A 14009-nucleotide genomic window follows, 5' to 3' on the forward strand; every position below is an offset into this window, starting at 1 on the left:
CGGACCGCTGTGTGTGCCGCTTCATTTCCCTCGAGACCTTCGTGACAGGGAACCAACACGATGCATGTGTAGGGGGAGAGGAGTGTCCTTGTGTTTTAGTGCCTTAATAGCCACCATGGAAACCCTGTCTTTCAGGTAGTTCTGTGCCTCTGTTTGTGTGTCGGTGAAGACCACAATGGAATCCTCACTCGCCTGGGCGTCGAGTACTATTACAGCCTCTTCAACTGTGTCCGTACGTTTGACGAGGATGGTCATTGACACCAGTGCCGTGTCCTCGTAATCTGTGATGGTAATTGCGAAGGAGTTACTGCCCGGATACTTGGCTGCATCCACGTATTGTGCCTTCGGGTCCAATGGTTATTCCTGATCATGTTAACCCTGGTGAGCGGCCGTGCTTGGTGATGTTGAGGATATATGTTGCGAGGGATCTGCTGAACTTCAAGGCATTCTTGAAGCTGTAACTGTCTTTTGCCTTTGCGTTCTTTGTCGGGTTCTAGGGTGGTTTCGTACCCTGTCTGTCGAAGGGCGGCGCACTGTGTCCGTGACAGCTTGAGTCTCTCAGCGTGGCTGATGAGGTGTGCTGTGGCGAGTTCTACCAACGTATTGTGAACTCCCATGCGAAGCCAGTGCAGGTCACTAGGGGCAGTCCTAGGGCAAGCTTTGTAGTCTTTCGTATCAGCAGATTTAGTTTTTGTTTCTCTGCTGTCTTCAGGTTCAGGTAGGGAGTTTCATACATTACGCGGCTGTAAAAGAGGGCTTGTACCATTTCTAGAGTGTCATGCTCTTTAAAGCCACTGAAGCGATTAGCTACCCTTTGGATTAAGTGATTGAGCTGTGTCACAGTGTGATGCAGCTGGGGTATTGCAGCGGAGCCAGACCAATCTTTATGTATATGTATATGCTTATGTATATTCTGGAGCACATTGGAGGCCGCAGGTCTGGAGATATTGTTCAGTGATGTTAACCACCTCCCGAAGGCAGTCCTCCCGTTCACCCGTGCTCGTGCCTCTTGTCGACATTGTGATATCCTTGGTGTATAACACGTGTTGTATCTCAGGAATGACGTCCAAGAAAGGTGGAAGCTTGAGGAGGGCCACATTGAAAAGCAGTGGTGTGATCAATGAGCCTTGCGACGTACCTTTGTTAGGCAGTTGAAAAAGCTCACTCTGGATATTGGCAATACCTACCATGTCTGTGTAATTGACAAGGAAATCCAGCATGTGAGCGTATGTTTTGGTGCCGCTGCCGATATCTTCAAGGTTGTGCAGAATGGCTTCGTGGCTTACATTGTCAAATGTGCCCTTTCCGCCCAGAGCTAGAACAGACGACCTGCTGCGCTTGCTCAAGCGTAGCAGAATATATTCCTTCATCTGCAAGAGGATGTCTTGTGCGCTGAGCATTTGGCGGAAATCAAACATGGTGTTTGGGTAGTAACTGTTCTTTTCAAGATTTATGGCGAGCCACTCGTTTACCATGTGCTCAAAGAGTTTCCCAGCATGAATGTGCTGGGAAACTCTTTCCCAGCACAGTTTCCCAGCAGGAAATGTGCTGGGAAACTCTTTCCCAGCACATTCAGCACTCTTTCCCAGCACAGTTTCCCAGCAGGAAATGTGGTAAACATTTACAATCAAGGTTGGCTTGTTTGGGTTGGGTACTATGGTCACCTTTGAATGTTCCAGGCTTGTGGTAGCTCACCCTTCATCCAGCAGTCATTGTAGTGTCGAAGAAGCACCGTCAACGCCCAAAGGGGTAGCTGTCGTAATTGCTTGTTGGTCGCTGTCTTTTCTTGGGCTCTTATTGCGTGTAAGCCTAGTGAGGGCCACGTGTAGCTCTGCTTGCGTGAGAGGCCCATCTAGCGCTTCGTTTGGTGCTCCTTGGTACTCCCTGGACATTGGAGTGCTGATGGAAGAAGGTTGCAGGTTAACTGAGCCACGCAGCTTCGTTTGAAGTTCTTAGAGTAGTTGGTGCTTAGTGCCCTCATAGTTGTGAATGAGCTGCTGAATTGATTAGTTTTGGTGTGGGTGTCGTCGATCAGGGCTTGAAGAATGTGCCAAGTCTTCTTTGTGCTCAGTGTTCCTTAAAGTTGGTCGCACAAGGACCACTAGTTCTGGCTCGCAAGGTTTTGAGCGTACTCCTGTGCCTGCTTGATGAGTATGGGAATGCAGCACTTGAGCTTGCAGTTGAGCTTTTGCCGTTGTCATTCCTTGATAAACGATCTTCAAGCTTTTCATAGGTAAAAGATGTGTTTATCGACTGTCGGATTGTCCTCATTCTAATGTATCATTTTGGTATAGTCATCAGCAACACTTACAATACCATTTAACCAGGATTCAATGTCTTCGATAGTCGCGTCATCATCAAGGTTACTCCTTTAGGTGGTCGAGTTCATGAGCCGAGCCTTTCCTGTCTTGAGCGAGTGGTGTGCCTGTTTGACCTTTATTTGAATGATGTGATGGTCACTCCCTAGAGTATCCGGCAGTCTTGTCCACGTTGCATTGTGCACGTCTCAAGTGAATGTGACATCAGGATTAGTGCTGTTGCCCACTCAGGTTGGTTGGAGCAAGTCATTCTACAGCGTCAAACTGTGTTGCTGTGCAGCATCGTGTGTACGTCCCCTTCTTGGTGGTGCTGTAGTAGTCCCAGGCCGCATGTGGAGCATTGATGTCCCCAACCAAGACAATTGGGTTGGTGTTAACCTTTTGAAGGAGCTCGTGGACGATGTGGTCATATTGGTGTAGCAACTCCCACGGAGGGCTTTAGAAATTGGCGACGTTTAAGCTCTGTTGAGTTTTTCGAACGGGGTTATACTGAACACAAACAACACAAACATGAACTTCATTCTTAGAAAATTCACACGCACAAAAAATAATGCACGCTTGGAGAAAAGTCACAGTTTCGGCACAAGACCAAAGCAATGAATGCAATAGCAGCCCATCGGACTGTTATACAAAGTAAGGTTAAGACATTTAGGAATCATACGAAATGTAGTGCACACGGTTGAATGTGCCTTGAACTGTAGCGTTTCTCGCACCAGCAGCAGCCTGTTTTTTCTGTGTCTGAGCATGTATTCGAGCCCGCCTTGCTTCTGTGCGACTAGCATTTTGTCGGAGCTGTTCCGCAGGTGTTTGTACGACACGAGGTAGCATCTGAAAAGCCTAACTACATAAAGCGTTTTCGTGAGCGTTCGCTCAGCATTTCCTTTCTTGGCGTCAGTTGACGTTTAAGATACAGGGGGGTCACTCCGAACATAAAACGAGGCTTCAAGATAGCTTGCTGCAACAAGCATGTCGAAGTTTTGCATGATTTATTTTAGAGGCAGAGCTCCTTATGGTCAAGGCTTGTCTTTTGGCGTTGTGTGCGGTAGCCCCTACCGACGATGGAGATGATACTGATGACAATGAAGAACGACATTCTCTTTCTTTCGTCATGGCACAGCAGGATGACACTGATGATGATAAAGACGATGACAACGGACAGTGATTCGCTTGTGAAGTGTATGACATCTCAATATGCTCTATGGTGTATTTTGTATGACAGATAACTACTAACAACCACTAGTGGAATGTGCACACACCTCGCCTTTGCCAACTTCAGGCTAGATTTGGTAGCACAAAGCAGTAATAACGCAGACAAAACGAAATTCACTACTAAACTCAACTTACCATTTATGAGCAATTAACATTGCATATAACTGTGCACTGCGTGGCACTCATTTACATGCACGAGTGTTCAATGTGACTGGTTATTTACAGTAACACTGTACAATCTGGCTGCTTTGCCCTTTCATCATGATTCACTTCATGGATATGTCATGATTTTTTGTATAGCATGTGAGTGAGATAGCACATTTCATTGAATTTCTTTGTGTTTGCAACGATGAAGTATATTAGCAAAGTTTTATTTCGAGATGAACCAGCTGAGAGTTTGGGCTTGCAGGTTGAAGTTGCTTGTGCCTTTGTGTTACACATGGTGCACGAGTCTGTACCCTTTCACCCACTTGTCAGTGTTGCTGTGTTTCTCAGCATCAATCGAGGGAGCAATGTCAATCCCAGAGCGCTGTTAACCTTTTGAAGGAAATGATTTGGCTTCTTTCATTTCTGTTGATGACGACACTGAAAAGGCAAGCAATCTTTATCCTATGTGACCTCTTCCTAGTCACACATATTTCTCTAACTTTTAAATAAGGCTAGAAATTTCTGTACGCAAGCAGTGGCTAACCAGTTATGTAGCCAGTGGGAGGGTGGGAATGTTCAGTTTTTATATGTATATTATGCATGCACATGTACACACTCGTGAACCTACAGTCGTACATAAAGTATGGTTGTGCCCAATTCTGAAAAAGATTTGTAGCTATGCTAATGGGCCAACTACTCACTGAATTTTTTTCCTATGAAAGCATGTATGCTCCAGGATGCTCTATGCTGCAAGCATTCTTTTTTGCGGCACACACTTACATGAACATGTGGCAGAACGACAGGTAGCTTCCAGTTCACTCTCACATGAACAGAATGTCATCCAATACTTGCACAGAATCACTTTCGAGGTCCCCTCACTGGTTTTGGATAAACAAACAGAAAAGCAGGCTTTGTAGATGCTTCCCTGACAGTGCTGTTTTCAGGCAGTTAAACAAAATTACTACGTTACACAAACTGTTCTGAAATTTAATATAAGCCTACCTTGTGCACTTGGTGCGAAAGGAGTTTGTTTAGCTTCCTGTAAAAAGAATGAGAGTTAGCATGCTGGAAATGCTTCTGCATCGGGCACACTGCCAACAGTGTCAACATTTAGGACGCTGCATGGAATTTTAGGCACCTATACAACCACTGAACATAACCATACTTCAAATTCATTATCATGTCTTGGCGCCCTTCGGCCATCAAATGGCCCGTACACCGTTGAAATACACATATCATTATCAACCAAATCTTTATTTTCCTTTTCCATAAAAGGATGGAGCGGCTGCAAAAAGCCACTGTGAGAAGTAGCTTGACGAGGCGGACGCCCCTGAATTGACAGCTTTGGAAAACACACCAAAGAATCACAGAGTCGTCAATGGCACAAAATAAACAGAAATAGCAGTACTGTACGCAGAGATGATCACGAATGACCCACAAAAATACCAAAAAACTAACACCACCAAGAAACACTGTTACCTACAATCAAAACGACCTCTCAGATGGGACAGTTCATGGTCAAATTAATTTCAAAACTGTACATCAACACAAATAATAACAATATACGGATCGCACAGAATTAAAAATAACATAGTCAGGCGGCAGAAAATACGCTTAGTAAACGGTTGTTTGGTGGGCGACATATATCAATTTTCAGAAATAACGCAGTCAGGCGTCAAAAATACGCTTTGCAAACGGTTATTTGGCAGGCGATATATATCAGTAGCATTATCTGTAAATTTATTCAATAGATGGGGCAGTGTATAAGTTATCGATTGAGAAGCATAGTTATTCCGCGGTGTTGGAACGGACCACGTTTCTGGGAAACGTGTATCGTGCCAGTGAGATTTATTTTGTAGCATCGTTAGGTCATTATAAAATGAGTTATTCTTCTTATTTGCCACGCAGTAAGACAACGTCAAACGGTAGTTGTAAAGAGGATTTACAGTCATTACTCGGTACCGAACAAACAATTCCTGGGTGTGAGAATAAAAAGAAGCATTTGCTACCACTCTCATTGCCCTTTTCTGTAAAAGTAACAACTTGTTAATATTCTTTTTTGTTGTTGTTTCCCAAATTAGGTGTGTGTAGCCAAGCTTAGGGGGGAATAAAGAATGGTATAACAAGAGATTTATGTGCTCAGGCAGTAGGTATCTATTTCTATTGATGAGGCCAATTGTTTTGCAAAGTTTTTTTTTTTTTGTGCCCCGCCGCGGTGGTCTAGTGGCTAAGGTACTCGGCTGCTGACCCGCAGGACGCGGGATTGAATCCCAACTGCGGCGGCTGCATTTCCGATGGAGGTGGAAATGTTGTAGGCCCGTGTGCTCAGATTTGGGTGCACGTTAAAGAACCCCAGGTGGTCGAAATTCCCGGAGCCCTCCACTACGGCGGCTCTCATAATCATACGGTGGTTTTGGGACGTTAGACCCCACATATCAATCAATCAATCAATCAAGTTTTTTGTGTACTTCATTAACATGGTAATCCCATGTGAGATTACTCGAAAAGTACACTCCTAACACCTTCACACATTCATCTATTTCTATTTTGCATTGACCAAGGCAGACGTGAGGCAGAACAGCTGTGGTATTTTTTGGTCGGAACAGTAGTGCTTTAGTTTTTTGAGTATTGATTACTGGAGAATTTTTCTCAGTTCAGGAAAGTAGAAGTGGTAGAACATTTGCGCAAATTTTTTCTATATCTTTGGTTTTCTTACTAGTCACTAACAGGGTTGTGTCATCTGCGTAGCAAATAAGGGATATTCGGGGGTGTGAGACAGCGTACTGCAAGTCATTCACATATATGGAGAACAGCAGAGGCCCTAGTATGCTTCCCTGGGGGACTCCAGCCTTAATGCACTTAAGTTCAGAGCGGAAGTCACCAAGTGAAACATACTGTTTTCGGTAGCTTAGATAAGATGACATGAGGTTATGAGCAACGACGTTTATACCGTAGGAATGCAACTTACTGAGCAAAATTTTATGACTTAATGAATCAAATGCCTTTGATAAGTCAATAAAAATTCCTATAGTTAAGCAGTGATTCGAGAAATTATGTAATATTTCTTTTTGTTTTAGCAAGGCAGTTTCAGTAGAGCAGTTTTTTCTGAAACCATGTTGAAAGTTGCCAAGTAATGAGTGTTTAGAAAGATAACTGGATAGCCTAAAGTGTAAAAGTTTCTCGATGACTTTAGAAAAAACTGGCAGAATTGAAATAGGCCGATAGTTTTTAAAGGCATTTTTGTCCCCACCTTTAAATATCAAGACAACTTTCGAAATTTGCATTCTTTGGGGAAATGTTCCACAAAGATATGTGTCAGCGGAAACCTGATGAAGTCTACAATATGTTTAACAGGTCTAATTTCCAAGCTATCAACATCGCAACTGCTACTATTGTTTAAATTTAGGATGGTACTGTGCACCTCCTGCACGTCGGTAGAAGATAAAAAAACACATGTAGCGTTGAAGTTTAAATCGATGTTGCCTTAATCGTAACATTCTGAGCGCGTGTCAGAAAATTGTATAAAAAAATTGTTGAAAAGATTGGCCAACGGTGAGCCCGATACAGCTTGACCTTCGTAATTAATGGTTGTTGTTTGTTGACAGTTTCGGGAGTGGCCAAGTAGGGAATTTATTTTCTTCCACGTTAGGTCAGATCGTTTGATATCTTGAGAAAATAAATTATAGTAGCTATTTTTAGCCTTTCCAACAACGTTGACTATTTGGTTTCGGACGGACTTAAATTCTTTGAATATGTTAGGATCTCGACTAGTGATGAACTTTTTGTACAAATGGTTTTTGTGCTTCATTTTTTACAGAATGTCTTTGGTAACCCAGGGTTTGCGAGTCTGGCGTGATTGTGTTACAGTTTGAGTTTGAAAGCTAACTTCATAACTTGTGCAAAAAGTTTTTAAGAAAGTTTCGTAGGCTTAGTCAGGGTCACGCTCATTGTAGACTTGTTGCCGTGTAAGTCCGCTTACAGCCTCTCTAAACCGTACTAGATTATTATCCGAGATATCCTGGAAAGTGCGTTTCTCCCTTTCTTTCTTGGGTTGGTCAGTACTAGCCACAAGCATGAAAACTGCTAAATGGTCACTTAAATCTGTAGCAATAACATCTGCTTTTATCAATAAGTGCAATGCATTTGTAATGAAAAAATCTAGGAACGTCGACGATGTTGCCGTAACTCTGGTTGGTCCGGTAGATATTATGTCAAAGCCATTCAACACAACAAGTTCAGCCAGGGACGTTTGCTTCAAATTATTGTCGGGTATGTTGGTATTAAAGTCGGCTCCAAGTACAAGTTCAAATTTGTTTTCAGTGGCAAAATTAAGAATCTTCTCAAGAAATGTACAAAATTGTCAAACGAATCCGTTGAGGGTCTATAGAGCCCTATGAACATACGTGCTGCATTACATAAGGTTACCGCTTCATAGTCCTCTGTTACAACGGTGAAACAGGGTTCAAGGCTACACTCAGAAGACTTGTGAACAAGTACTGATACCCCTACACCGTGTTTGCTCTGTCGTGTTAAGAAAAAGTGCGAATAGGCTGAGGGTTTGTACATTTCTGACCCTTCATCATACCATGTTTCTGTTGGTATAATTGCTGAAAATTGAAAACCTAGTGTCTGAAAAAGCATGTCTAATTCATCGGTTTTTGATTTTGCGAAGCGGCAGTTCAAGTTTATAAAAGAGAGAGGATTTTTACATGCCTTTGCAATCTCTAAGAATTGGTGTGACGCGATCACCATGTTGTACAAGCTTGCATATGCTAGCTTAGCGTGCAAGTTCGCTGAGTTGCATTTCTGACGCAACAACGACTGCACGATCGCCCTCCTTTTTCCTTAAGAATATCTTGCCGTTTGAGTGCCAAGAAAAGCGGAATCCGTTTTCAGTGGCCCAGTCTTTTGTTTTCCGAAGAAGGTCGCGGTTGTGCGTGGTCATGTTTTCGAGAATTGAAGCCTGCTGTTTAGCGGCCCTCAGCTTTTGGCGTGCAGTAAGCCACAGATCTCGGTCCGACTGATGGCTGTAGCAGATGATTATTCCCGGTATCTTATCTGGTTTTGATGGAAGCCAGTGGATCGCTGTAACGTCATTTGTTGAGAGGCATGGGACAGCAAGAATGGGCGTGAGCGCATTCAGCTTATCCAGCAAATCTTCAGCAGGCGTCACAGGGATTCCGTGTACTTCCAAATTTAGACGCCGGCTGCGCCATTCAAGGTCATGCACGGCATCTTGCAGTTTCTTTTGTGTTTCCACAACTTTAGCTTGTTCCACTGCATCTAGACGTTTTTTGATTGACTTAATTTCTTTGTCGTGTTCGTCTAGGCGCTTTATCGTGGCGTCAAACTTGTCAGACATTAGTTGTACTGAACGTTCCATTTCCGTCACCGTTGCTGGCAAAAGCATAAGTTGTTCAAGCTTTGCATTATCATTTATCGTTTATTCAAGCTTTGCATTATCATTTATGAATCTTGAATTTGGTTAACTGTGCCAATTCAATATGTGAAAATGTGAACAAGTGGAATTAGTAGTGTGTAACATGGCAAAAAAAAAAAAGAGGCAAGACTTGGAATGTACACATGACACAATCCTTGTATTCTAGCATGGGAGAGTACAGGGAAGCACTGTCAGTGGCAGACATTTGGGTATTTCATCCTTGTCCTCACCTTTGTACTTCAATGTAGAGACGCGTGCCGGGAAGAAAGTAAGAGAAGTAATTATCCGAGCAAGAATTAAGGTTCCTCGAAAGTAAAAGCGCGCACAACTATTCATAGTTCTTTTAGTTTTCTGTATAGTATTCATAGATTTTTTTATTAGGTTTTTGTCTTGTCTTACTCTTCTTTGCATCGTTCATCTTTCGTCACACAGTTTTTGTATCCTATATATGTTTTCACGCTCTGCACAATAAACTAATTTGGAAGTTAGCGCTCGTCTTCTTGTCCTTTGTCGTCGTTTTAAGCTCGCGCTATAACAATAGTTTTGTTACTGCCGTCTGTGGTGTAATTCTGACGTCATAGTACTTTGACTGGGAGCTGTTGAATCAAAAAGCAGCCTAGACAATGTTCAGTGACACATTGTTTAGCGGTTAAGATTACCGCTTAGTGATGGTGCATAAGATATGGGCTCAAATGCTCATGGGGACGAGAAGAAAGAAAGAGAAAAGATGGGAAGATTAGTGACTGCTGTTTAATGATAGGCTATTTCTTGGAATCTTCCTTGCGATCCCCCACGCTCAGAAGAGAAGTACTTGCAGTTGTTGTATCCTCTAGCATACAGTTAGTATATGCAGGAGGAACATTGATCACGATAAGAAAACTTTCTTCTGTAGCTTACCGTATCATTGTTCCAAAGTATTTCTTTTTCTTTTTTTTTCTGGTTGCATCGAGCATGGCTCACAAGAAAACGAAATTGTTAAACCTGTTTGACTGAGACCATGATGGGAACAAGAAAAGCCATGTTTTTAAAAGTCGGTGTAACTAGCCTGATTATATTTGCTCTGGAATTTCATAGTGAAACACACAAAGCTGGCTATACTGTATTTTCTCACAACTTTAGTCGCGGTTGACATTTGTCACATAGATCAATGTCTTGATCATTTTCTAAGAGTGCTTAATGCTGTGCGAAATCGGCTTTTTGCCTGCACCAGTGTCCTTGCTATGAGATCAAAAAGCTGTTTCGCTACTGTTTGCTGCAAATAGGCTTCACTACACACAGAATAATAATTGTTTTCTAACCAACCCTGTCTCCCAGGTGTCTTACCACGCTCTGCCCAAGAACTCCCGCCGCCGCAAGCTGTGGTTAGCTGCCCTTGGAGAGAAGCCCCCTTCAAACTGGACCAAAGCACGGATCTGCTCTGGGCACTTCAGGGATGAGGACTTTGTGCCCACTGTTCAGAATGGCCGCAGACTTCTCCCTGCTGCGGTACCCCGTGTGTGCCTCTTCAAAGCACATGGTAATGGTGCCATTAAGCGCTACCTCGATGAATCGACGTCACCCAGTCTGGATCCAAAGGCACTCGAGCAGAGAGATGAGGCGCAGGCTCCTTGTCCTAAAGATGAGGAGATTGCACACCTCAAGTGCCAGCTGCAGGCTTCCGACGTGATCATCGAAAACCTTCAGCAGCAGGTTGGTTTGTTTACTGAAGAAATGCTTAACACAGTTGGTTGTTGTGGCTCTCATCTTGATGTATATGGTGAAACTGATAGGGTTCTCTAGCAGTCCATTTGTAAGAGCCACAAAAAAACACATAAACAACGCAATGCTTCATTTGGCAGTACTTGTTAGACTATGGGTCAAAGGGGACGTTGGTGGCAGATGACATGCCATAAGGGCACTTTCTGTTGATTAGGTCTGCTGAGGTTGGTCCTACTAATTAGGAATTTTATTAAGGTAACCGTTTGGGCCTGTATAAAGCCCAGACACAAGTGCACGCATCAGGCAATTTTGAATGTTACCCTGAAGGCCATTCTTTCGATTGAAGCGGAAAGAGTTTATATCAATAGAAACGCAGGTGTGATGGCTGGAAGAATTTAGTTATCTGGTGAGCTGATAGAATTGAGCTAGTCAGAGCCAAACTTAAACGTTTAAGACGATTGTATGCCAGCTGTATGGGCATGAAAGTGAAGCTATGTTTAACCACACACACTGCAATAGATGGCTACATTTGGTTACGAGAAAACCAGAGCTGCACTCCTACAGGCTTTTGCTACTTATAATAGTTGTAACTCTGTCTTTTTTTGTAGTATTATGAAACTGTGCTCCACCCAAAACAGATTGCCATGTGTGACCACAGCAACCTCCTGTCTTTGAGATGGTGACTATAGCCACTTTTTCTTTTCTCATTACATGTTCCAGCCTATTTTAAATGGTGACTTTTTAATTCTTTTGATGCAATGCAGCATGCTCGACAAAATTTTGAATTTATAAAAAGATGTTAGCAAAGTCTGCAAGAAGTACTTGCCAAAGCAGGCCTGAACATTGCTTAGTTCAAGGGATACAGTAATGCCTCATTATCTCGAACTATGGTATCTCAAAAAAATTGGCTGAGTTGAAATTTTCTGTGGCACCAAACATTTTCCGATACGCCCCATGTACATTTTCCCCTTAATTTTCAAATTTTGGGGTCAGATTGCGGATAACTCGAAATCTTGACTGGAAGTGAAATGAAAATTCTGCTGCTGGACTATTTCACAAAATTCCTGGATGGTGTCACGCCTGAAGTTCGTAGGTTTTTTTTTTCTTATTTAGCCGCGCCTGCCACTATGTCGATGCTTTCGGCGAACGCGAAGTGCGCAAAGTCTCAGCCCAGTGAAACATCAGCTTTGTTAAGCAATCCTCTGGCATGTCATGTTACACATGCACTGAGCAGGGAGGCCCTCTGCCCACGCATTGTGTAGTTTGTCTCGTTGGCTTTGTGCAGTGCACATGATTTTTCCTGAGGTGTGATATCAGTTCATCTGTGCAAACAGTGCAGTATAGTTTTTTAGCTGACTGTGAGTGCAAGTCTCGTGGTTTTCTCTGATGTGTGATTTCCGTTCATCTGCAGAAACCAAGTGGTATGTATTTTTCGCTGACTGTGAAGAGCAACTTAGCTTGAGTGCAGCAAGCATTGCTTCTACCAAAATAGCCGAAAGAGCCTTCTCCACAGAATTTTGTGGTCTTATGAAAACAGCAAAGGCTACGAAATGAACCTGCTGGGAGCAGTACACCTTCTCAGCAGTGCTTGGCAGCAAGTTCGCACAGTGGTTATTTCCAACTGCTTTGGACACGCTGGGTTTTCATGTGCCACCAGTTTGCCCGAAACAGAGACAACAGAGACAGATGACTTTTTTTTTTAATTTGAGCATACTCCAGGCTTTTCACGGCCTATGCAAGAGTGGAGACAAGAAGATACATACTAAACATTGAAAGAAAATACAAAACGGAATAACAAGAAAGAAGATACAATGTCAACAGCTCATGATTCAAATTGGACACACTGTATTATTTATGATCATAAATGATTGAATGGTGTTACAGCACACAATATTGTTATCTAGTCTATTCTAATAGTGAATAGCTGATGAAAAAAGGGAATGTTTGCGAGCGTTAACACAACTGAAAGGTTGGCAGATAGTTTTAGAATGGTTCAGTCGCAAGGCGGGTCTAGCAGGTAACGAGATCGTAATATGCGAAATGGACCTTGATATAATGGGTAAAGCAATTTCAGTTGCGAGATAACTCTGCGTTGCGAAAGAGGTTTTAAGTTTGTCCTTGCGAGCAAGCCTGGATTGCTTCGAGAAATCTGCAACAAACTGTGAGGAACATTGTCAAGAGGTTATCAAGCTTACAAGTAACGGTGCCGCCGAAAGTGACCTCACTTTGCTGGAGTATGCGCTGTGTGAGCAGGATGTGGGGGTGGCCGGAGCAGTGGTGGATGCTGAAAGCGATCAAACAGCCGCTAACGTAGAAGGCGGTGGAGACGACGGGGACGACGATTCATCTCGAGAGGTGCTGCCATTTTTCGAAGACGAGAAATTTACTGTGCTTGCTTCAAAGCAGCCTCGAATGCAGCGGCAGGGAAGATAGACTGATGGGATGCGTCAAGCAGCTAGAGGACGCCTTCCAAGTACGACCGCAAAGCAGACGAGCATTAGGAAGTTGACTGGCTTGGCATCAACCCAGCCAGTCAAAGTCTCTTGATTGTTATTTTTTCTCTTTTAAACCTGCACGAGAAGAAAGATTAGAAACTGCAGCTGAAGAGGCGGTAGGTAGCTGTAATTTTTCTGACAAGGGCACTCATTTTTTTCCGGTGGTTAGCACAACTTTGCCTTTCTCAAAAATACACACGAAAGTAGATAGTGGTGGCGTTGAGTGTGCTTCATTGACGACTCCCTGTATCTTATAGGTGAAATTAGTGACCTTGCGCAGGACTTTGTGTGGTCCATCATAGCAAGATAAGAGCTTTTCTGTGAGGCCGACGTGACGAGATGGTGCCCACAAGAGTACTAGAGAACCGGGTGCACCACGGTGGTGACGATCGTACCGATCTTTCTCAGAGACTTGAGAAAGTATGAGTCGCTCTTGGGCAATCTGTTGTGCTACGGCGGCTCGTTCTATGGCATCGCGGATGTATGTGACTGGGGAGCTTGAACCAGTAGGAAGGAGTGTATCAAGAGGTATAGAGGGTTCACGTCCATAAAGAAGGTAGAACGAGGAATTGCCTGCAATGTCTTGTCTGGAGGAGTTGTAAGCGAACGTTGCGTCCCCGTCGCAGTGGTCTGGAAAAAGATACATCGACAACATGTCGGTGATAGTGCGATTCAGGCACTCTGTAAGTCCATTAGTTGGTG

At 43.4% G+C, this 14009-nt stretch overlaps 1 protein-coding gene across 1 annotated transcript in view; it reads left to right on the forward strand.

Annotated features, from left to right (window-relative positions):
* LOC119173719 (uncharacterized) overlaps nt 1–14009 on the forward strand; it is a 51162-nt gene that overhangs the window by 2445 nt on the left and 34708 nt on the right. The window contains exon 2 of the mRNA XM_075895942.1: nt 10429–10803. Coding sequence (XP_075752057.1) covers nt 10429–10803 — 375 coding nt within the window. The remainder of the gene's footprint in view (nt 1–10428; nt 10804–14009) is intronic.

This window comes from Rhipicephalus microplus, chromosome 5 (assembly GCF_043290135.1).
Source record: "Rhipicephalus microplus isolate Deutch F79 chromosome 5, USDA_Rmic, whole genome shotgun sequence".
Classification (NCBI taxonomy): domain Eukaryota; kingdom Metazoa; phylum Arthropoda; class Arachnida; order Ixodida; family Ixodidae; genus Rhipicephalus; species Rhipicephalus microplus.